The following is a 24,908-nucleotide window of genomic DNA, read 5'->3' on the forward strand; positions in this document are numbered from 1 at the left end:
CCTGCATGCCATCGAGAACCGTTGGTCGGATCGACTTCAAACTTTGGGAGTGTGCCCTATTGTGCAGTGCAGTGCCCTGTTTTCTGCAGGCAACATAAAAAATGCTGTTTATCTCAAGAACTGTTCGTCCGATCGACTTTAACTTTGGGGAGTGCGCTTAGGGGGACTCAATGGAGTGCAGGGAGCTGAATTCCGTGCAATTTGGCATAGCACCACCTACTGGCAACACAAAAAGCGCTTTATCTCATCCATTCATCATCTGATCGACTTCAAACTTCAAACTCGGGCAGTGCGCTTAGGGGGACTCAACGGAGTGCAGGGAGCTGAATTCCGTGCAATTTGGCATAGCGCCACCTACTGGCAACACAAACAGTGGTTTATCTCGATAGCCATTCATCTGATCGACTTCAAACTTGGAGTGTGCTGCTGGGAACCTGACATAGAGCGCCACCTCAGTGGCCTTGTGGTCTGAGTGTCCGCCCTGAGACTGGGAGGTTGTGAGTTCGATCCCCGGCCGAGTCATACCAAAGACTATAAAAATGGGACCCATTTGCCTCCCTGCTTGGCACTCAGCATCAAAGGGTTGGAATTGGGGGGTTAAATCACCATGTGATTCCCGAGCGCGGCGCACGCTGCCGCTCACCGCTCCCCCAGGGGATGGGTCAAATGCGGAGAACAAATTTCACACATTGTGTGACAATCAGTGGGACTTTACCTTTACCTACTGGCAACACAAAAAGTGGTTTATATTAAGAACCGTTCATCAGATTCACTTCAAACTTGGGGAGTGTGCTCATGGGAACTCCAAGTAGTGGGGTGCTGAATTTCTTGCAAATCTTGCAATTTCCCGCGCCACCTACTGGCAACACAAAAAGCAGTTTATCTCGAGAAACATTTATCCGATTGACTTCAAACTTGGGGAGTGCGCTGCTCGGACTCCGATGGAGTGCGGTGCCGCATTTCATGCAATTTGGACTTATTCCAGGACTGTCTGTATGTCTGTCCTTCGCATATCTCCAGAACCGTTTGTCGGATCGACTTCAAACTTGGGGAGTGCGCTTAGGGGGGACCTGACAGATAGGGATGGGTACCGAACTCTGTACTTTTATTGGCACCGACCGAAAGGGGGCGGTACTACCGAGTATCAGTTCACATGAAATCAAACGGTACCTCATTTCGGTACTTGAATGCATCTGAGTAATAGAAGAGAGTGGGTAAAATAGAAATTCCGACGGAACCTTAAGGCAACACGCGAGAGCGCATTACGTCAGTATTCTACCTGAAACATCAACAAACAGGACCAGCCGAAAATGTGGCTACACTTTACCAAGATAGACTCAGACAACACTGGTTGCAACATTTGTGATGTGAATTGCAAAGCTGGCCAGGGAAACACCTCAAACTTGAGGAAGCATGGTCAAACACAAGATATATTTAGCTAAATGCTGAAGACTGTAACGTCTTAGATAGGCTGAAGGTGAATGAAGCAGATACCGCTGTAACGTTGAGAGAGGCATCGACTTCTACAACATCAGGTAACGTTATTTAATTAGCTAGCATTAGCTGGATAAGTTGTTTCACTGCCGTTGTGGTTGTTAGATAACGGGGCTTTTCACTGTCTTCACAATGACTGCAAAACAGAGATCGCTAACGTTACTCTTGCCGCAGTAATTGTCAAGGGTTCAACAGAACGTATTTCCTCAGCCTGTATAGTAGCTATCAACATGAAATAAAAAGCATTTGAGAGCTTAAACCCGTGGCTTTTTATTTGGAAGGGTTACATTTGCCATAATCTGTATTAACATTTCTTAAAATGCATTAGAATCTTTTTATTTTTATTTTTTGGGGTTAAAGATAAAAAAATGTTTTAATGAACATTAGGGCAAATATAATATGAAAAGCCAAAGGGTTAAGCTCTCAAATGCTTTTTATTTTATGTTTCTATGTGCTACAGAGCCTGAGATATGAAGGCTTTAGTGAATACCGACCGCTCTCTCTGAGAAGTTTGGACTTTTTTTCTTTTACAACTGTAATTTTTTTTATTAGAGCGTGTAAAGTACCGAAAATGGTACCGTTTTGGGTACCGTACCGAATTCCAGGTACCGGTATCGTACCGGTTCAAATGTGAATGGTACCCATCCCTACTGACAGAGTCCAGAGTTGTATGCGGGGCGGAAGCGCCGACGGGGTGGTGCATGGGGGAACGGGCACTGCACTAGTTGTAATGATTTATACAGAAATGTAACTGTTTAAAAGTGATATAATTGTCTGGGTAGACGTATCCTCCCTGTTTTCTAAGTTAAAACAGCCCTGAAATATGGTGGGGATGCAATTCTCGGCGGGGATGCAGAAACGTTCACGGCACGTGCCGCAGGTGCTAATTAGAGCCGTGCCAAATCATCTGCGCCCCCAAAATGCCTGCGCAAACCGGATTTAGTCTTAAGTACCATAATTATTCACAGGTGTGGCCAGGCAATGCCTGGGTGTTATATCATTAAACTAGAACGACCGCAACGCGGACTTATGCCTCCGCCATTAGTTCATTCTTGAGTCCAAGTGGATGTTGGAGCCAAATTGGAAGAAATTGCATCAAGGCGTTTCTTTGCAGAATTGGATATTTGAGCCAAATGTGAAGAAATTTAGTCAAGGTGTTACTGAGATATGGCGTTACCGAGCTTGAAAATGGCATTTGTTAGGTCACTGTGACCTTGACCTTTGACCTTTGATAACCAAAATGGAATCAGTTCATCCTTGAGCCTAAGTGAATGTTTAAGGCGAATCTGATGAAATTCCGTCCAGGCGTTCCTCAGATATCGCGTTAACAAGCTTGAAAATGACGTTTGAGAGGTCACAGTGACCTTGACCTTTGACCTTTGACCACCAAAATCTAATCAGATCATCCTTGAGCCTAATTGAATGTTTAAGGTGAATGTGATGAAATTCCGTCCAGGCGTTCCTCAGATATCGCGTTAACAAGCTTGAAAATGGCGTTGGAGAGGTCACAGTGACCTTGACCTTTGACCTTTGACCACCAAAATCTAATCAGATCATCCTTGAGCCTAAGTGAATGTTTAAGGCGAATCTGATGAAATTCCGTCCAGGCGTTCCTCAGATATCGCGTTAACAAGCTTGAAAATGGTGTTCGAGAGGTCACAGTGACCTTGACCTTTGACCTTTGACCACCAAAAACTAATCAGATCATCCTTGAGCCTAAGTGAATGTTTAAGGCGAATCTGATGAAATTCCGTCAAGGCGTTCCTCAGATATGGCGTTAACAAACATCCGTACGGACGGACATCCGTACGGACGGCCGGCCGGCCGTACGGACGGACAACCCGGATCCATAATGCCTTCGGCCTGGCTTCGCCGGCGGAGGCATAAAAACAATCAGATTCCCGTCTCGCAATCGCTGTTTGCGCGAAGCATGCAATATGCTGTAATTCTCTCCATGCGTAATAGAGTGGCCTCACTCGTGCCGAGGACAGAGAGAGATGGAGAGAGCTTGTTGACAGATCGTCTGTGGTGCCAATGACCCTCCGGGTTATGGGACAGGTGAAGGTGAATAGCCTATGTCCATTGTCCAACAAGTTTTCTCAATTCATTTCCTTCTTTGCATGTGATAAAAGTTTCTCAGTGAGTTATAGTTGATTGCCTCACTGAATGAACACTCCATGGTGAACACTCCTGATGTGAGTGACAAGATGGCAGCTGGCAGACTAGGCGCGCTCGCAGCATTTTTATCATACACATTTATTTTACATATAATCAATACTGAGCCTAGTTTTATGCCTGGAAAGGCTTTTAACCATGCTACTCGCATTTTTGAACGGCCGATCCCCCACAATGACAAGTGCGGGAAACATTTTGGATTCGCCAAACAAACAATCCACGACACGTTTGTCTGTGGATGGCTCAACCCGTCAAAACCCTATAAGGATGGGAATAAACGACAAACTAGCGCGGATAATCTTATCATTATTCTTTGCCTGTTACTATCGGGAGATATCCACCAGTGCCCCGGCCCCACCCCAAACAATGAAGTGGCCCAACAAACGGGAGGAAACACGCGGCCTGGGGACATGAGCAATAACACCTTCTCTCAGGTACGTTTAAATTACGGAGAATCTGCAATCTTGGAATATGAATACCAGCCTAACTGCCCTGCTTACCCCCATTATCGGAGTGCCGATGGCAGCCCAGAAGCGGAGGACGGAGGAGGCCGTGATCCTGGAGGTCCGATGGGCGGAGCGGATTTGACAGCGTGGGAAAGCTGCAAGCGTTTGATGTCGGCAGCGCTGACAGCGTGGGAAAGCGGCGGGCCTGTGAAGTCGCCAGGCCAAGACGGCCCCTGCATGGAGAGGTTAGCGCGGACCGCATCGCAAGCCGAGACGGACGATACTATCGGGACAGCAATGCCATCAGACGGGATTGGGAAGATGTCAACCCCACCGATAGAGGTGTCATCAAATGCTACAACTAGTGAGTACTGTCCAACAGACACCCAACGCGCCCATCACAATTTTCAAAACAAACAAAGCTGGACAAGGAACACTCAACACAGAGACTCTCCCAGCCAGACAGCTGGAGTGAATCGGCCTTTCAAAAAACACAGCAAATTTAATTTTTTCAAAACTGTAAACCAATCTAAAGTTATTTGGGACCCACAATCCAAACCCAGGGGACTTCTAGGGGGTCATTTGAATATCCGTAGTGTGATCTCCAAAATTGACCAAGTCCACCATATTCTCAATGATTCTAACCTTGATTTTCTTTGCTTGACAGAGACCTCAAGATTCAAGATCTCAAGATTTTTATTGTCACTCCATGGTACAAGTATCACGTGTGAAATTCTTGTGCTGTGGACTCCGTTTACGACATAGTACAAATAGGCAACAAGCAATGAGCAATAGGCAATAAGAAATAGGCATCAATAAGCAATACTAAGCAGCAATAGGCAATAAGGCAGAATAGCGATAAGACAAGTCAGTGGCATATTCATTGCACATAGGTGCACATGTCATGTGCATACGTTAGACGTGTTCAGACATTTTAAATTTGACGTATTTGACATACAGTGCAAATAGCATGTACCTTATTAAACATACAATTAAACATTAGGCATTGTGCATACGTTAGACGTGTTCAGACATTTTAAATTCGACGTATTTGACATACAGGTGCAAATACCATGTACCTTGTTAAACATACAATTAAACATTAGGCATACATAATGGTAGCAGCTGCAGTACGGTACGGTACGACTACTACACTATTTGTGTATGTTAACACATTGAGTGCCACAGCGCTTCAGTAAAATTGTCTGGAGCCTGTGCCAGATTCACTTCCATTCAGTTGAAAACAGCTATAGAATTTTTTCTATTAGGGCTATATGAACAGGGCTGGACTCTAATGAAACATTGGACACTCCTGCTTCTTTCAAAGAAGAAATTTTGTTTCTAGACAGTTCCATTATGAAATGACAGCCTCTGAAAGAAGAGCACTTTCAAGGGTTTTCTGCTGTCTTTTTTTACTTTTCAAGATAAAGTCACTTTTATGAATACTTTTTGCACTCTAATTTCAAGCACATTCACTGACTCTAGCTACTATTTTCTGATGTAGTGACATGTAGTTCTGTGCAGCCTGCGTGCCCCACCCCCCTCTCCCCCCCTCTCCACCCCTGAGCTGCGGGCTCCTCCCCACACGCACACAGTCTGTTTTCGCAGCCTCGTTTTTGCCCCGGGCGGATCCCAGCTCAACAAGGAAATGGCAAACGGGACTGAAGGAAAAGGTTTGGCCTTTCGGCTTCGGGTGCTGCCTTTCTGGCAGGGAATCGTGTGGAGAAACTATATGCAGACAGATAGACAGAAGCAGAAGAGCTCAGTTGTGGGCGCGGATCGAAGCCAACTGTCAGCTGCAGACAGAGCAATCTATATGGCTCTGGCTGCAGCATGCATCGGTTTCGCTTTGATCACGGCTTTCTCCGCTTTCTCCTGCACAAAGTAAAGGATCTGAGGTGGGTGGCGCAGCTCCCGTGTAGATGTTTAAGGTGGCGCCGTGTGATCCCTTGAAGGGATTCATGCTCACTGGCTGGGTACGACCTTAAACAGCAGAATTATGGAATAATATGAATTATGATTTTAGGACGTCCACAGACGTCCTTGGCACTTCTCGTTACTTTTTTTTAGGACGTCCACAGACGTCCTTGGCACTCAATGTGTTAAGGAGTCTCGTGGCCTGCGGGAAGAAACTGTTCCTCAAGCGATTTGTGCGTGCTTTTGGAACCCTGTATCTCCTCCCTGAGGGTAGCAGGGAGAACAGGCTGTTGTGGGGATGGTTTGTGTCTTTGATGATCTTCAGGGACCTCTTGAGGCACCGCTGGTTATACAGTTCATGCAGTTCTGGCAACTCTGGCGACCTGGTTACATAGTAACTCACCATCTGCTGCAATAGATGTACCGGGATATAAGGTATTTAGACGGGACAGGTCTAAGGGAAAGGGGGGCGGGGTGATGATATATATTAAAGACACCTTCCACTGTGATCAAATTAAATGGTCATCTGACAATGACCTGGAATGCATTGGTTTAACTATAAGCCTCTCACCTCAAATGTCCTTTGTTCTTGTTGTTTTGTACCGCCCACCCTCCTCTAACAATGAATTCTATGATAATTTGAAAAGCATGCTCAGAGAGTGCGATTTTAGCAAAGAAGTCATATTTATGGGTGATTTTAATGTAAATTGGGAAGATAGGACAAACAGGAAGGCCCTTAAAAAAATCACAGATAAATTTAACTTAACTCAAAAGATTAATGGGCCTACTAGAATAACCACCTCTTCCCAAACACAGATTGACTTGATTTTTAGCAATAGACTTGAAAGAGTTGTTAAGACACTCAATTTTATCACTGGGCTCTCAGACCACAACCTGACTTTGGTTTCTAGAAAACTTACAAAGAAACGGTTCCAAGGTGGTCATATACCATCTAAGCAGCTCAGGATCCCTAAAAGTGAACTTGAAAATTTTGAAAATGCCATAAAACAAATTAATTGGAAAGACATATTGCCGGGGTTAGATGCAGAGGAAGAGAGCCGTTTATTCACCGCTGAAATTCAGCGTATAGCCCATAAATTTACAAAAAGAGTCAAAGGTAAAAATAATCAAAAGAGGTCATTAACTTGGCTGAACCCTGGTTACTGAAACTTATGAAGGAGAGGGATATGGTGTTGAAAACGGCCCTAAAGTCTAAACAGGCGAATGACAAACGCAAATTTACAATGCTGCGAAATAAGGCAACAAAGGAGATAAGAAAAGCGAAAGCAAATTTTTTCATCCGTATCATTAGCGAGGCGAAAGGCAACACAAAACTAATTTGGAAGCAGATTCAGAAGCGGTTAGGGACGGACCAGCTTAGGTGCAGTAAGAAATTAGAACTAAAAGTGAATGGTAGCCTATTAAGACCCAGCAGAACTGGCAAAAGCCTTCAATGAATACTTCATTGACTCTGTTGCAGAAATTGCACAATGTTTCCCTAGCACATGTGAGAATCCCATTGCAGTGAATACCACTCTTCCTTCTTTCAAGTCAAGTCAAGTCAAGTTTATTTGTATAGCACATTTCATACACAGAGGCAATTCAAAGTGCTTAACATAAAATGGTTGACAGGAAAATAAAAGAATAAAAGAAGAGAATAAAATGGACCTTTAAAAGCATCACAACAATACTTTAAAAAAAGAGTATAAAAAGTGCATTAAGCAACAGGCGCAGCAGTTGCAAAAAGAGCAAAAAACTTAAAGAGGACTCATTGGGTTTGCATAATAGAATATATCTATTTATCTATATTTAGTCCCCCGACATACTATATAAGAAGCATGACTACACACACATAAAACTCAGGTCTGTGTACGGTGTCCTCTTTGAAAACTCCCCTTACGCGTGCGTCCCTCCTGACGCATCATCTCACCCTCTTGTGAGTATATCCATATTACGGAACCATCCCCCAGACCTGCAGCTTTTAGCAATAATTGCAATCATCTATGTTTTAACATTAACTTTCAACATTAATCATATTACGGAGAGTAAAGTACAGATGATTATAAACTCCCTCAAACCTTCCACAGCTAAAGACATTTATGGAATGGACACATCTATGCGTAAGCACCTTAAAAACACTCTAGCCCTCCCCATCACACAGATCATTAACCTGTCAATTTTGCAGGGGGAATTTCCTATTGGATGGAAGTCAGCCATCGTATCACCCATTTTCAAGTCAGGTGGTCCACAGGTCATCTCCAACTACAGGCCAATTAGTATCTTGCCTGTAGTGTCTAAGGTAGCAGAGAAGTGGGTGGCAGAACAGCTTGTCTCCCATTTAGACAGTAGCCCCTTCTCATTGCATCCCATGCAATTTGGTTTTAGAGCCCATCACTCCACGGACACTGCTAACTGTTTCTTTATAGAAAAGATCAAGTCACTGATGGATAAAGGAGGCGCTGTTGCTGCTGTATTCCTTGACTTGAGAAAGGCATTTGATACAGTTAACCATAAGGTACTCCTTGCCAAATTGTCTACATTTAACTTCTCCCACAATGCCCTTAAGTGGATTGAATCATATTTAAATGACAGAATTCAATATATGAAGGTCCAAAACCATCAATCAGCTGCTCTTAACTCCCATACCGGTGTCCCACAAGGTTCTGTCCTGGGTCCACTTCTGTTTTCCCTGTATGTTAATGATCTGCCCTCTGTGTGCCCTGACATTGACATTCAGTTATACGCTGATGACACAGTGATATATGCCCATGGCAGCACAAACCAACAGGCTGCAGCTAAACTCACCAATGCACTGGGCCACATCACAGCTTGGCTAAATCAATCATGCCTCCAACTCAACACATCTAAAACTGTCAGTATGTTTTTCTCTAAACGGCCACGTACCACTCCGGAACCGGTCATACTGATATCAGGAGAAAAACTGCAAGTTGTTTCCGAGTTCAAGTATCTGGGCATTCTCATTGACTCACAGTTATCTTTCAAATCCCTAAGGTTTAGCCTATCTAACTTTAGATTCATCAGAAACTCAATGACCACCGACGCAGCCAAATAATTTATGAATGCCATGATAATGTCTCACCTCACTTACTGTATGACAAGTTTTACACAAGCCAATCAAACTACCCTTAACTCATTCTCTGCCAGGGTCATTTCGGTCTGTGTGCTCCCAGTGCCAGGATTTTGAGCATATTTCCTGATCTTCCAGGACCCACAGAATATTCTGTGCTAGGAATAAAATTACACAACATATCTCACAATAAAGCAGAGACTCTCTTCTTACCCCTTGTAAAAAAACTGAAACTCTCCCATGTTTCCTTGTTTAGTTACAAGCAGTGGAAGTTAGCTTGTTTTCACTAAAAATGCCCTCCTTGGGACAGAAATATGAGAAAAAGAGGTTTTTAGTGAAGGACACCGTTTCAAGCAGAACTCTCTTTTGAGCCTTTTATTTTTTGCCTCAGTGACACATCAGACATATACAGTATTTGTTTTCCCAAATAAATAAATAAAAAATAAAAAATAAGAGAATGTATTTTACAGTTGCCATGTGGATTTTTAGCTTAGCTTGATAAAAGCATAAACAAATGGAACGAACCCTTATGTGGTCACACTCACACTCTCTCTCTCTCTCTCTCTCTCTCACACACACACACACACAGGAATAACGAGTGCTGTAACGTTACCTGCTGTCACGTTACCTCTCATAACTAACGTTAGCACAGAAGATCACACAATAGCTACGTTAGTGCTGTAAACTTTGAAATGTTTATGTGACACATGTTTCGCCTTGGTTGCTGGGGACGGGTGTGTGACGCGGTTTGACGCGTTTGACGTATCCATGTGATCCCCCTCCCTTGAGTGTGACAGAGCTCTCCCTTGAGAGGGAGAGCTGGCAAGAGGAAACGTGAAGCGAGTCATGCCGGCGGCATAAGTTATAAACAATGCGTGACAATTATACTCAAATGTTGTGTGTGTGATCATTTCATCTCAAACGCGATACAAAAAATAGGCTACTTTTTACCATCGTCATCGCTCTCTCCAAGTGGCACCCATTTCTCCTCCTCCGATTCATCTGTGTCAGACGGATCAGAACGCTGTGAAGGGGAGCCTTCGTCGACATGGCGCTCCGTCGTGGAGCAACAACAAAAACGCTGGCGTCTTCCTCGCCATCGTCGCCATCCGAAAACTCTGGGTCGGACTCTGTTTCGACCACAGGCTCCACCCATAAATACTAAACTAGCGGGTTCCTTTTATCAGTTTGACCTGAAACAATGTCACAGGCTGGGGAAGTGTCTGATGTAATGTAAACAGCCAAAACATGAAAGTACGTCCGAGTACGTCTTTGGCACAGAACGCCATTGTTAAAAGTACGTCCGGGTACGTCTTTGGCAGAGAATGAGTTAAGCCACTTGAAACATTATACCAACAATCTCTCAAAATGTTGGACCAGAAGCTAAATACGTATCTGTCCCATCTTGAAAAAGTATAGCCTTTTAAGTTAATCTTTGCCTTGTGTACAAAATCTTACACAACACTGCTCCCCCTCCGCTCCAAACATTCATCACACAGAGATCAGTCACTAACCGGGCAACCAGAGGTGCAATTCGTGGAGACTGTGTTGTTCCTAGTAGGAAAAGTGCTTTCAGCCACTCTGCTTTTTCTGTCAATGCATCACAGGAATGGAACACAGTACCAGTTCACATTAGAGAGCTTGCTACCTACCGTTCCTTTACAGGACACTTGAAATTATGGCTCATCAATAACCAGGCATGTACACACTAGCACTACTTCTGTCGGCATCCTGCCAACTCTCCTGCTTGTTGTCCTGCATCCAGTCTGTGATGTGTCTTGTAGTGTTGTTGTCCATTGATGTCTGCATTGTCCATGCATGATGTGTCCGCTTTGTGCCCTAGTGTGTATGCTTTTATTGTAGGTGTACCTGTTGTACCTGTGTACCTGTTGTAAATACTGCATGTTCTGCATTAGTGTCATGCTATGCTTATATGTGTCTTTGTTCTCTCTGCATGCCATTGGTCTCTAACCAGTCTTTTATGTTTTATTGTATCTTCTGAGTCACTAGTATTTGTTTTATCTTGTAACACATGCATTTTAATTTTTTGAAATTTCAGGCTGCCCTGCAACATCTGGCCAGGGATAGCAGATGGAAACTAGCCGTCCAGGCTAACTCTGGCTCACTTACAGTTTTACTGTTGATTGGTGTGCATTGTCCCTGTGAAATAAACTAATAAATGAAAAAATATAAATCTGCTAATACCCAATTTTAGCAGCAGAATTTGATGTCCTGGCATGGCAAGGCTGTGCGTAATGACATATCCAAAAGGAATTTTACTCTACGCTGCGCAGCACGGAGATTATGGTGCGCTCAAGCGCAACGGGGTATTTAGCACGTAAGAGGTGCTTTTAAAAGCTCTTAGCGCAAAGTAATTGCGCGCTGCTGATGATGATAGGATAATGCCATCTATCCACACGTTTTTGTGCTGAAACACCTGGTTTTGCATGTGGCACGCCTATGTCCAGTACAATTATAACAGACATACGTTTCTGCACGCCCCCAATTTGCATTGCGTGCGGCGTTAAACGAGCGCAAACACTAAATTACCGCTTTTCCGTTTCTCTATGCGGTAAGATAGTGTTCCCGTTGGGTTCAGAGAGAAGATCCACACCCCTCCACCGTGGTACACACTCTTCCCTCAAGGACCCATTTTACAAAGCTGATGGAGAGGAAATATCAAGATACATTCCAGTAAGTGAAGACTGCAATAACGGCCATCAACTGATAACAATTAGTTTGTGTTTTAGGTTCAAGCAACTTAAAAATACCTGTTTTGTGTGCACTTTCATGCACTAAAAATGTTATTGCATAATTCTTTATCCGATAAAGATACAATATAATAAAATAAATAATCGACAGATTAATCAATTATCAAAATAATCGTTAGTTGCAGGCAGCCCTAGTGTATTCAGTGTGTATTAGTACCTGGAAGCTGTCCTCGGTCAGTTGTTCCAGGTCTGGCAGATGGTCAATGATCTGACTGTAAATCTCTTTACTGTCCAGAGTTTGGAGCCACTGCAACACACACACACACACACACAATACAGTAATCTATGTAGCAGAGGTTTTCAAAGTGGGAGGCGGGCCTCCCCAGAAGGGCTTCAAACAGTTTCAGGCGAGGCTCCGTGAATGGAAGTGAAAAAATATTACATTAGTTATCAAAAGAAGATCTCATAGAATAGCCTAAATGTGTGTGAGTCAGAAACAAACAAATACCTTCAGACAGACCAGTTTTATGTATTTGGTGCAGTCTGAAGTATGTCAAACAGCAATATCAGGCTATTTTGGCTCAATTGTTGAGTGTCTATACCAGGGATGTCAGAGATACGGCCCGCGGGCAGGTTTCATCCGGCCCGCGAGATGTTTTGGAATATTAAAAAAAAAAAAAAAAAATTTTTTTTATTATTATTATTACCGTATTATTAAATTCGCACCCCATTATCATGAACTACGTGTGGCTAATAAGCAAGCTAAGAGTTCATTCATAAGTTAATTAACCTGCACTACAAGGAAGTATGTCAGTAGGTCATCAGGTGTAAACAAAGCCGCCATGATGCCACGCTGGAATTGAATCGCGCATTCAGCTACCTACCAAAAAACAAAAGAATCAACAAGATCAGGCGCGGACTGCATAATCGGGCACGTCGGGCAAATGCCCGGTGGCCTGGCCTGGCCTGCAAAAAAAAAAAAAAAAAAAAAAATTGTGCCCGCAGTCAGGCCACTCACTGAACAGCAGGCCAGGCGCCGCCTACTGGTTTACTAGTGGTTTTATTACTTTATTCAGGGTTAAAGTGGGTGCATCTCATTGTAAAATTGGACTTGGCCCAAATTGGGCTTCAAACAGCCCAAATCGGGCTTCAAACGGCCCAAATCTGGCTTTAAACGGCCCAAATTGGGCTTCAAACGGCCCAAATCTGGCTTCAAACGGCCCAAATTGAGCTTTAAACGGCCCAAATTTTTCGGACGCCGGCACGCGCGTCGGCCTGTATCGGCCTGGCCTGCTTGGTATCTAATGCCCGGCCTGAATTATGATCCCAGTCCGCCCCTGAACAAGATGCTGTCGAAAAAGAGAAAGGTTGACACGGAATGCAGGCAGTTTCAAGAGAAATGGAAAGAGCAGTATTTCTTTTGTGAAGTAAATGGGTAAATCAGTCGAATTGATTTTAGTAAAAAAAAAATCCGGCCCCCATGAGGTCTCAGTTGAACAAATCCGGCCCTCTACCTAATATGAGTCTGACACCCCTGGTCTATACCATAGACATAGATTCTATGGAATTAAATAATCAATCATGATCCCATAGGCATCCAGGAATTGATCTTTGTCTGAGGAGAGGCCCACAGTGTCACACTTTGAAAACTCCTGACATACACAGTCAGTAGTGCAGTGGTAATCTTGCTGAAATCAACCAATCAGTGCTAATAGGAGAGCGGGCCTTCTAGAATGGCCAGCAATAAGGGGATAATGTCCATTATCCCTTACTTATTTGTCTTACCAGCACACTGCCTTGTTGCTGCAGAGAACTTCCTGGAGGGAAAAAACCAGTAGAACCTCTGTGCACCTGAAATACAGTTAGATCCATTAGTACGGTACTAATACAGTAGAATCTTAGATCCATTAGTACTAATACAGTAGAACCTTATGGCTCATTTCCACCACATATAACAGCACAGTACAGCTCTACTCGACCTGGTCTTACTCGTCTCTACTTGATATAGACTCTGCTTCCATAGCAAGTTTACTCGCCTCCGCCCACACCTGGTCGTCATAGTGACCGCATATCTGTCCTCCGCCCATAGCCGAAGTAGGCTATAACGTATAATGTTAAAATTAAATCCATACACAGAACTTTTAAACTGTTTATGAAATACTGGTGCCTTTAAGTGACCTACATGGGCAAATGTGACAATCGGCCAGGAGAATGGATATCACTTTGTTGTTACTCAAACTCACATGCATGCGCTGCGCGTGGGACGGGAGTTACGCTACGGGAAAAAGGGAAGCAACCACCCCAGCGGCAACTCACCAGGCAAGCCAACGGCTTCGCTAAACCCCCGCCTCCGGCCTAGCAGAGCTGACGTAGCACACAACTACAAAGGGCTTCCCGAGGAGCGGACTTTTTCGCTCTCAAAACAATTGAAAACCACCGTTGTAAAGGAGGGTTCTAAATTTCACTTTGACTTGTCACCATTGGGCATCGGTCAGGATGCAGAAACATAATGAGTGTCCAGAAACAGCTTTTGTTCAGGTGAAAATATTTATTTGTCCAGCACACAATATTTGGGAAATGAGGAAAAACACAGGAGCTGCCCTTTAATGCAGTGCTGTCTGTGAATCATGCCGCCCCATGCATTGGTGTGGAAGGAATGGAGGAAACTAAGGAGTGCAGACTTAAATAAGGAGGGAGGGAACTCAGGTGAAATGAATGGGGACTATCAATGAGGGAACCAACAGGTGAACAAAATAACTAATTAGTGAGGAGTAAAGGTAGGTAAAGAAGTGAGGTAAAGGAAGTGAACTGAGTGAGGAGAGGAAGTGGAAAAACTAAAGAATAAAAGGAAAATCATAAAGTTCAGAAAAGCCACCCAGCCTGGTCCTTCGAGCAGAACAACCGTCATGTTAAAGCTGAGCAAGGAGATCGATTTTACTTCACCAGAGCCGAAGGCAGCAACACAAAAGACTGATGGAAATAACAGAAGAGAAGGTAAGCCCCACTAAACTGGTATCCAGCATTGACAGTAGATAAAGTAAACACGATTCTGCCTGACCAATTAGTCGTCTGCAGTGTTTTCATGTCACCGTATGGTACCTGCTGGAACCTCAACAAAGCAGGGACCAAAACTAGCACGACTCAACCCGGGCTGTCCAGGTTTTTGATCGGTGGAATGAGACAAAAAAGCAAGACGATCTGGGCGGGGCCATAAGATCCATTAGTACTACTAACACAGTAGAATCTTAGATCCATTAGTACTAATTAGGGCTGTCAAACGATTAATATTCTTAAATCGTGATTAATCACATCTTTGTATCGCATGTTTAAAATGCCATTATTTTGCATTTCAAAGCATTTTTAATTAAATATTAATCATTCTTACCAGTGTGTCGTGATTGGGAATCAAATTAATGCAAATAAATGTACTTTGTGATCTTGAATTTTAGATTTATTTTCAATTAAATAGAAGTGCAATGTAGACGGGAAGTTACAATGAGTTTTGAAATGGAGGGACAATAAAATGTTCCCCCACCGACATACATGATTGCAAGTTCTTGGTAAAAGACACGATAAGGTTTTGGACGTGCTATATATTTTAAGAAAGTAAACTGTTGGCATATTTCTAAATAGGCCTATCCCAATATGTTCTGCATGTAAAAATAATTTTTTTCCCGGTTTCCCGTCATTAATTTCCCGGGAAACGGGTTGAATGGCATTTCCCGGGAATCCCATTTCCCGGGATTAAACCCTAGCGGCCGTTTTGCCTGCAGAATTTTCTCCTTGAAATGAAGATTGATTGACAGCTGCCATGTTGTGATATGATTGGTTGAAATGGGGTAGAAATTTTATAGTTCTTCATTACGTCACCATACTGTAGATTACAGTTATGAATGAAATCCTGAAAAATTAACTTTTGATGTGAAAAAGTGTGAAAAACTAAAGAAATTCGATTTTTGTGATTTATTTTTGCATACATTATTAAATAGGTACACTGAATACCCAGGTATGTGAACTAAAATAAAAATAAGTCATTTTTGGGTTCAGCTCGTCTTTAAAGGTTCTCACTGCAATGTTTAGTACTGTGTCAGAGTCTTACCTGGAAACTGTCACACAGCTGTTTGTGTGAACTGCAGTCCATCCAGCCCACTTTAACTAGGCCATCCTACACACACACACACACACACGCACGCACACACACAGGCAACATAATCTATTATAAAAGGGAGCAAGTGGGCAATGTTTGTTTCAATTTCTATTCCACTGATGATGTCATAGAAGGCATTGTGACATCACTGATGATGTCATCAGTGATGTCATAAGACTGTGATGTCTTCAGTGATGTGATAAGAGCACCTTCATCTTATGACATCACTGACGATGACATAGGCACTGATGTCAACTTAAGGCACACACCCACACCCGCGCGCATGTAAACTTAAGGGCAATAACATTTTGTGAGCAGCACACACACACACAGTCACAGCGCTCAACAGCGCCACTCTGGTCGAAAGCTCGGTAAAAAATAATATCAGCAGCACAGACTTCAGATGAAAAGAGGCATTTATGAGCAGCGTCGAGCTTTCTAACGCCGACGTCGAGAAGCTATGAACCCTTCTTCTCAGGTATGTGGCTTTGAAATGTTTCAGTGGCACTTGTAAATACGTCCGTATCGCTGATTTAGACAGATTGGGAGCGAAAGTCGCATGCAAGTCTATGTAGGGAGACGGGACTCTTTCTAGGGTAGCATAGCTAGCCGAAAGCGTTCTAACGGGGCTAGTCAATTCCCAAGTCAAGTGACTTTTTTTCAGCCCAAGATACTGCAGTCTTACCTTCCTTTATAAAGAGAAAAGACAAAGTATTAGTACCTGTCTAAGAGTAATATTGTTGGCCAATTTATCTAACCTGTTCAAGTAGTATGCCAATAAATTTAATTTATTTTATAATTGAATAAATGTAATCAAAAAAAGTCAAATAACTTCAGTATCATAAGTGCCTTCTCCTTGAAAAATCAAAACCACCCAGTGACTGACAGCCAGTCATCCAATCATGACAATGCCATAAGGAGGAGCATGAGTGAGTCATACAATTATGACAATGCCATTTACAACTTGCACTCGCATACCAGATAATTTTACACCGACACTTGATGTTGAACAAGTTAATATTTTATTATTTATATTTAATAGGACACAGCGTCCTGTGACACAGCGTCCTGTGAACGAATAATGATTCTGTGAAGTGCTTTGAGCACTTGGAAAGGCGCTATATAAATGCAATCATTATTATGGCGATAATTATTAACTTCCCGACTGTAGCTCACTGTAAACTGAGCGGACAGTGCCGGTAAGGCATGGTGTATCTTGGTTATGTTGGGGGGATGTGGCAAATGAGCTAAACTTCCAAAAAAGTGGTGTATCCCTTTAAGCTAACCGCGCTAGCCGGGAGTCCCACTATACTGTGAGCCAAAGGGACTTTGGAGTTGAGCTAATGCTAGCTGCTGGACAGAGCCATCTAACAGAGCCAATAATAAGGAAAACAAAGGCGCATTAGGCTACATAAAAAGCATCAGTCAACATCACATAGTGTCTATTATTTAATCTGGTGGCAGCATTTTTCAGTAAAAAGTGAAACGACACAGATGGTTTATAGTGACTGGCCCATTCATTGGGCCCAGGCTACAATTCACTGAGAACTGGAACCAATGCAAAATTCGTACAGATCAGTAACATGACAATAAGAGTCTAAATTACTATGCCTTTTGTCATTGTGTTTTATCTGCAGACTAAGCAGTCATTGGCTTTCCGTTCTATAAAAGCCTTTATCTTTGTATCGACTATAATTGAGTGATACACTTTATTAAAACAATCATATTATATCAGAAGTTTTCTTTGTTTTGTGTTCACAGTGATGTCAGTTAGATTTGGTTAGGTCAGAGCTATGCTCACTACATCTGCCTTTTTTAATGCCAGGTGTGCATAAAATACAGGTTAAAAACAAAAATAAATAAATAAATAAATAAATTATATATTTTTTTTTATTATAATTATTACCGATTATCGTATCGGTTATCGGCCAGGAGAAGCACATATTTATCGGTTTATCGTATCGGTTGAAAAAATCCATATTGTGCATCCCTAATAAAAAATATCACAAAACTTGGCATTTGTGCGATATGATATATTGCCACACAAAATATTGTGATACTATGTGATACTATGTATCGACCCCCCACCCCTAGTCTATTCTATTAACAGCTAATAACAATAATAAGAGTATTAATAATATTATTAGTCTTACTGCTACTGTTACTACTAATGTGCTGACTCACCAACATGCCAGCCAGCTTCTGTCTGGTTCTCAACTCCAGGCAATCTGACAGAAAGACAGGCAGACAGACAGGCAAATTAGTACTAAAACCTGACAAAATTACCTTTGCTGAGTCTGGCCTCTTTTCAGTCTGTGCTCCAATAACAGTTAAGCCAGCTTGGTACCGGCAGAACCTTGGTCAACTTTCCCCTTTCCTGTTAAACTAATGTCAGATCACCAACGTCCTACTTATTTCTGTGGTAACGTTAAAGGGATTTGGAAAAGGACAGAGATATCGTTGTAAACTAATGTTAACTCCTCTCGGTGTAGCTATGTTAGCCAGCTAGAATTTTTCTAACATTAGCTAACTTAAGATCATGGGACTATACAATGTAATGTCAGTGAAGATTGCAGTGTTGCCTCTACCATTCTACAGGCCTGGCGGGCCCACCAGGCCAGAAAAAAAAATGCTTTTTTCCCCTCCTTTTTTTCCCCATTCTCCCCTCCCCCCTGCTCTCCCCAAAATTTCAAACAACCTTTATGGCATATTATTACAATACAACAATACTGGTGTTGATAGTGTTGACAGTAATAGAAGATGCCAAATCATTCAAAACAAGCATTTTGCTTTTAGGAGCATCGTGCCAGCGTGCGGCGCTGTTCCAAAACGTGTCAACGTGTCATTGCCTGGGAAACGCATAGGAGTGGGGGAAAAATAGATCCTTAGATGCATCAGGATGCAGACGTGGACGATTATGAATCGATTCACAAATGTCAATAACCTTTTTTTTTTTAGGGCCGGCAGGGCCTATATGATCCCCTCTGTCCCTGGCACATAATGCACGACTCCACACACGGTAGTGGCGGCCGGCCACTAGAGGGCGCCGCCCACCTACCCCTGGCCGCCCTGGTACAACAGTACCGCGATACCCTGACGTTAAAAAGGATACTATACCACGTTAATTTAGTACCGGTACTTTTCAAAATGACATGAGTTGCGTTGCATCCATGTGCCACGCCACCTTCTGTTTCTCCACCGGAGTCTGTGTGCTGCAGCTTTCTTCTGTCTGTTTCAACACTCCCTGTGGGCGTGCCAAGTCCGCCCTCCCCTGTCTCACTGAAGGCCATGTTTAGACGACAACTGTCTCTGCATAAAACGGCAAACTAGCATTGCGTCCTCACCTTTTATTTCGCATTTACACACAGCTGGTGTGATAACGATTTGCGTGCAGACTGTCAGGCTGACTGAAGCCGCAAAAGCGTCAAGTGAGCCAGAATAACATTGAAACTTCTGGTTAAAACCTTCACAATAATGGTATTTAAATAAACTAATAGTCTTATTGATGCATGTCGCAAAAATGTTTTGTGTGTGATCCGAAATACACAGAAGACATATAGAACACAGACAACTAAAAGTAAATTTTAACACGCAGTGAGTCGACGACCCTCATTTTTATTTACCAAGTTATAAAATACGGCTTTTATTTTGAAGGTAAAAATGCCTAGCTTCCCCTATTCTGTCTGTTTCTAATGGGCTTGATTTAGCTATGTGATTAAAGTTTTTAAATGCTGGTAGCCTAAACTGCTCCAGATCATGCTCCAGATTGGATTACCGAATAAAAACACAGTAAAGAAACATAAAAAAGACCTGAGCACAATTGGGACTTCTCTTGAGGAAATGCATCGCAGACAGTGAGTTGTTTTCAATCATTCAATGCGGGAGACAGTGATTAATAGCTGCTATGTGTGACGTTAGTAGGGGGAACTTAACGCAGATTGTGTTTTTAGCAAATCGTTATCACGTTTGTTGAATGTCAATGCGACTCATTATGCCTGTGCCATAAGGCTGTATTGGGCTAGTTCAATGTTCCTATTGCCTACCATTGTGTAACATGGCGAAGGGGGGCTGTGTCATCACCTGAATTTAGCGAATGTGATAACGTCAAGTCAAGTGAGTGTGATTTATTTTGTGAGAAGCAAACTTTTTTCAGCGTCGTTTGACGAGGCGAGCGCCTAACCTCTGCCAAGGAGGTAGGCTATTGAGTCATGACGGTGTTTAAGAATGATATGAGGTTGCAAACTGTATCAATTTAACTGTTAAAGAAATCACACATACACTAAGTATAAGGGACATCAGATTACTGCATATTACCATGTAAAAGCTTTAACACTTAAAAGTATTTATTTATTTAGAATAATCCATGATTAATGTTATACTAATTGTCAAAAACTCACATACATGTATGAACAAACAAGAAAAGACTTGACACCACATACCACATAGGCCTACTGTACATTTTATTGTGAAAAATAATAAACATACATGACATTAACTGTAAATCTGGCACTTAATGATGAAGCTCAAACTCAGGATTATACTAAAGTAGACTGACCAGAAATGATTCTATTCTGCGCTCTACTGAACACATTTCCTCATTTTCTATTTAGTCAAATGAGATGCCAGCAGAATCAGCACCAACTCAGTTGAGGCAGCCTTCCTCAGCTATCTTTGAACACCACATAAAGTATGATGAAGACTCAAAACATGAATTTGAACTTCCATGTTCTTCTGTCATCCATTATTACACGACTTTTCCTGTTGTTTTCGCGACATGGGTGACGATACCATGCACCGGCCCCATGCCAGGTGTCGACCTGGCCTTGTTTTTACGTTAGTTGTAACGTGAAGTTGATGGAGCGAAAAGGCGGAACTAAACTGCGAGCGTGAGGCAGCGCCCGGACAATTTACGGCGTGGCGCAGCCAGCCAGCCGAAAGCAAAACAAACATGTGAAGATGGCAAAACATGAAATCAGACACACCGGCTGTAGTTGCACCCAACCAGCCAACAATCGAGCAAGCAATGCTATCAAAGCATCCACCCAACTCGGAAAGGACGAAACTAATCACAAAATCCATTGCAACTTTTATTGTCATGGATATACGTCCGTACTCAGTCGTTGAGAACCAGGGATGTTGTGGAGCCGAGGTACAACGTCCCATCTCACAGTGATCGGTTCTGCCAGGACATTCTTACATGCCATGATATTTTCTCACCTGGACTACTGTGTGACCAGCTGGTCTCTCACATCCACATCCACACTCAAACCACTTGAGTCACTCTATAAGAGAGCACTAAAAGTATTTGATAAACTAGAACGACCGCAAGGCGGACTTATGCCTCCGCCATTAGTTCATTCTTGAGTCCAAGTGGATGTTGGAGCCAAATTGGAAGAAATTGCATCAAGGCGTTTCTGTGCAGAATTGGATATTTGAGCCAAATGTGAAGAAATTTAGTCAATGTGTTACTGAGATATGGCGTTACCGAGCTTGAAAATGGCATTTGTTAGGTCACTGTGACCTTGACCTTTGACCTTTGATAACCAAAATGGAATCAGTTCATCCTTGAGCCTAAGTGAATGTTTAAGGCGAATCTGATGAAATTCCGTCCAGGCGTTCCTCAGATATGGCGTTAACAAGCTTGAAAATGGCGTTCGAGAGGTCACAGTGACCTTGACCTTTGACCTTTGACCACCAAAATCTAATCAGATCATCCTTGAGCCTAAGTGAATGTTTAAGGCGAATCTGATGAAATTCCGTCCAGGCGTTCCTCAGATATCGCGTTAACAAGCTTGAAAATGGCGTTCGAGAGGTCACAGTGACCTTGACCTTTGACCTTTGACCACCAAAATCTAATCAGATCATCCTTGAGCCTAAGTGAATGTTTAAGGCGAATCTGATGAAATTCCGTCCAGGCGTTCCTCAGATATCGCGTTAACAAGCTTGAAAATGGCGTTCGAGAGGTCACAGTGACCTTGACCTTTGACCTTTGACCACCAAAATCTAATCAGATCATCCTTGAGCCTAAGTGAATGTTTAAGGCGAATCTGATGAAATTCCGTCCAGGCGTTCCTCAGATATCGCGTTAACAAGCTTGCAAATGGCGTTCGAGAGGTCACAGTGACCTTGACCTTTGACCTTTGACCACCAAAATCTAATCAGATCATCCTTGAGCCTAAGTGAATGTTTAAGGCGAATCTGATGAAATTCCGTCCAGGCGTTCCTCAGATATCGCGTTAACAAGCTTGAAAATGGCGTTCGAGAGGTCACAGTGACCTTGACCTTTGACCTTTGACCACCAAAATCTAATCAGATCATCCTTGAGCCTAAGTGAATGTTTAAGGCGAATCTGATGAAATTCCATCAAGGCGTTCCTCAGATATGGCGTTAACAAACATCCGTACGGACGGACATCCGTACGGACGGCCGTACGTACGGACAACCCGGATCCATAATGCCTTCGGCCTGGCTTCGCCGGCGGAGGCATAAAAACCCCGTTCCTACCACTATTGCAACATCCTGGTCAAACACAATCTACTAAGCTTCAATAACTTCATTTCCTTTAAATATGCATGCACCATTTTCAAGGTACTAAATGGCCTTGCCCCTCCCCCGCTAAATGAGTACATCAATCAAAGACCTGTAACTGGATCCACAACCAGAACCACCAGAGCCTCAATCAGAGGCGATTGTGTGATCCCTTACAGGCGCACCACCTTTGGCCAGACAGTTCTGTCTGTCAAGGGTGGCAAACTCTGGAACTCAATTCCATCGACCATAAGGGAATGCCCAACACTAGGCATGTTTAAGGGTCAAGTAAAGAGATGGCTAAAGTCCACTCAAATATGTACTCATCATTAGGGAATAGAACAGTATGTTTTATACTGTATGGATATGTGTGTTGTATATTCTCTGTACTTTTTATTTATTTATCTTATATCTGTTTGAGGAAGTCTTCTTTGTAGATCTTACTTTTTAGCTGGTTGTTGATCCCAAACTCAGGTTTTAGTATCAGACTGTATATTCCTGTATATTTTGTACTTTGCACTTAGTTATGTAGAGCCCTTTCGCACTTTGCACTGTGCTCACATTTTAAATATGTTTCGCTGCACTAAGTTACTTTTCCCCCTATCAGGACCATTTTTTGCATACTTACATTTTTTTGAAATGTTCATTAATGTACACCTGTCCCCTATCGAACAAATAAACGATAAAAAAAAAAAAAAAAAAAAAAAATCCCCAGACCGTACAATGAGACCAAAGCCGAAGTTCTGGACTCACTGAAGAAAGCGGGTAGGATATCTCTAACTTGTGATGTGTGGACATCCATTGTTACTGCGCACTTCATCACTGAACACTGGCAGTGGCAGCTAGCGTCTCATGGACTCCCAACAAGAGTGATGAGTGACGGGTGCAAATGTGGAGGAGCTGTTACAACATGTAGAAGAAGTGATTCAGAATATGCTGAAGTGACGTTAATTTACTACAAGGATGCTGCTACAGACACAACTGGGACACTTGTGTTTATTTTCCTGTTGGTTCTTTGCAATGCTGGGAAATATGTTGGCAAATGTAACCTTCCAGTTGACACATCAATTCCATTTGCTTTGTTAACACATTCACTGCCAGCAGTTTTTTTTTTACTGTAGGTAGCTTCTGCCAAGGTTTTTTTTTGAGGATTCTGGCTCATCTTTCTTTTTTTTGAAATTCTCTTTTTATTATAGAATTATCAGGTCCATTATACATTTCACACATTTTCATCATTGTATCCATCTTTTCATCATGCACAACCATATACAACCATCCTACCCAATCATTCCGATGTCAATTCCAATAATGATGTTGTCTTTCTTAAACTTATGTACTGTTACTGACCATTAATCCCCAATTTCCTATCCTATGTCAATAACTTACATCCATAATCCACACTTTTATAGAGCTCGAACCCGAGCAATGGGGTGTGCCTTCATACTACTCTAACCCCTTATCTTATGGGGAGATGAAATAAAAACAAACCAGCAAACAGACAGAGAAAACAAACACTATTACAGTTTACACAAATGATGGTCTAATATTTATGATGTACATTATCCAGCTTTCCCATCTTTTCAGGAACTTGTCCTGTTGCAGTCTAATTGAAAAAGTAATTCTCTCCATTTTATATATTTCGTAAATTATATCAATCCATTCATCTACTGTTGGTCTGTCCGGTCTTAGCCACCTTCTAGTAATTGCTTTCCTGCCCGCTGCACTCAGAATCCTGAATAAGTACCCATCCGGAGAAGAAGCATTTTCTGATGATAGGGCACCCAAGTACATCGTTTCCATTTTAAATGGAATTCCCCCATGAAACACCTTTTCCATCACCCCATGTATCTCCTCCCAGAATCTGACTAATACCGGACAAGACCAAAACACATGATAATGGTTCGCTTCTGATGACCCACACTGTCTCCAGCACATGGAAGAGTTGGTATAATGTCTTGACTGTACCGGTGTAATAAAGAATCTCATAAGGCCCTTCCAACAGAATTCTCTCCATGAGGCTGAACTTGAAGTCCTCCACTGTAACACACACAAATTCTCCCACTCTTCATCAGTTATATATATGTCTCCATCCCTTTCCCATTTATGTCTTACATACCCTGTACCTTCCTTTGTTTGTTGCAAGCCCCCGTAGAGTCTTGAGATGGTTTTTTGACTCGAGCAAGATACGTATGCCTCTGTAAAAACTTGTAAAAAAATATTGTCCTTTAATTTTTCTTTATTTTCCCTCAGTAGCTGTTCTATATGATGCCGAATTTGGAAAAACCTAAAAAAATCTTCATCAGTCAGGTCATGTTGCATCTTCAGATTTCTGAAACTTTTCATGGACCCTTGTTCAATAAAGGTACAGTAAGCTGTTAAGCCCTTATCCGTCCAGCCCCTAA

At 42.5% G+C, this 24,908-nt stretch overlaps 1 protein-coding gene across 1 annotated transcript in view; it reads right to left on the reverse strand.

Moving 5' to 3' along the window:
* Positions 1-24,908, reverse strand: part of dnajc10 (DnaJ (Hsp40) homolog, subfamily C, member 10) — a 181,438-nt gene that overhangs the window by 95,150 nt on the left and 61,380 nt on the right. The window contains exons 10-13 of the mRNA XM_083638422.1: positions 18,163-18,206; positions 15,931-15,996; positions 13,617-13,682; positions 12,049-12,138 (exon numbers count right to left, since the gene is read on the reverse strand). Of these exons, the coding sequence (XP_083494548.1) occupies positions 12,049-12,138; positions 13,617-13,682; positions 15,931-15,996; positions 18,163-18,206 (266 nt within the window). The remainder of the gene's footprint in view (positions 1-12,048; positions 12,139-13,616; positions 13,683-15,930; positions 15,997-18,162; positions 18,207-24,908) is intronic.

The sequence above is a fragment of the Poromitra crassiceps genome, assembly GCF_964638095.1.
Source record: "Poromitra crassiceps genome assembly, chromosome: 6".
NCBI classification, from domain to species: Eukaryota; Metazoa; Chordata; class Actinopteri; order Beryciformes; family Melamphaidae; genus Poromitra; species Poromitra crassiceps.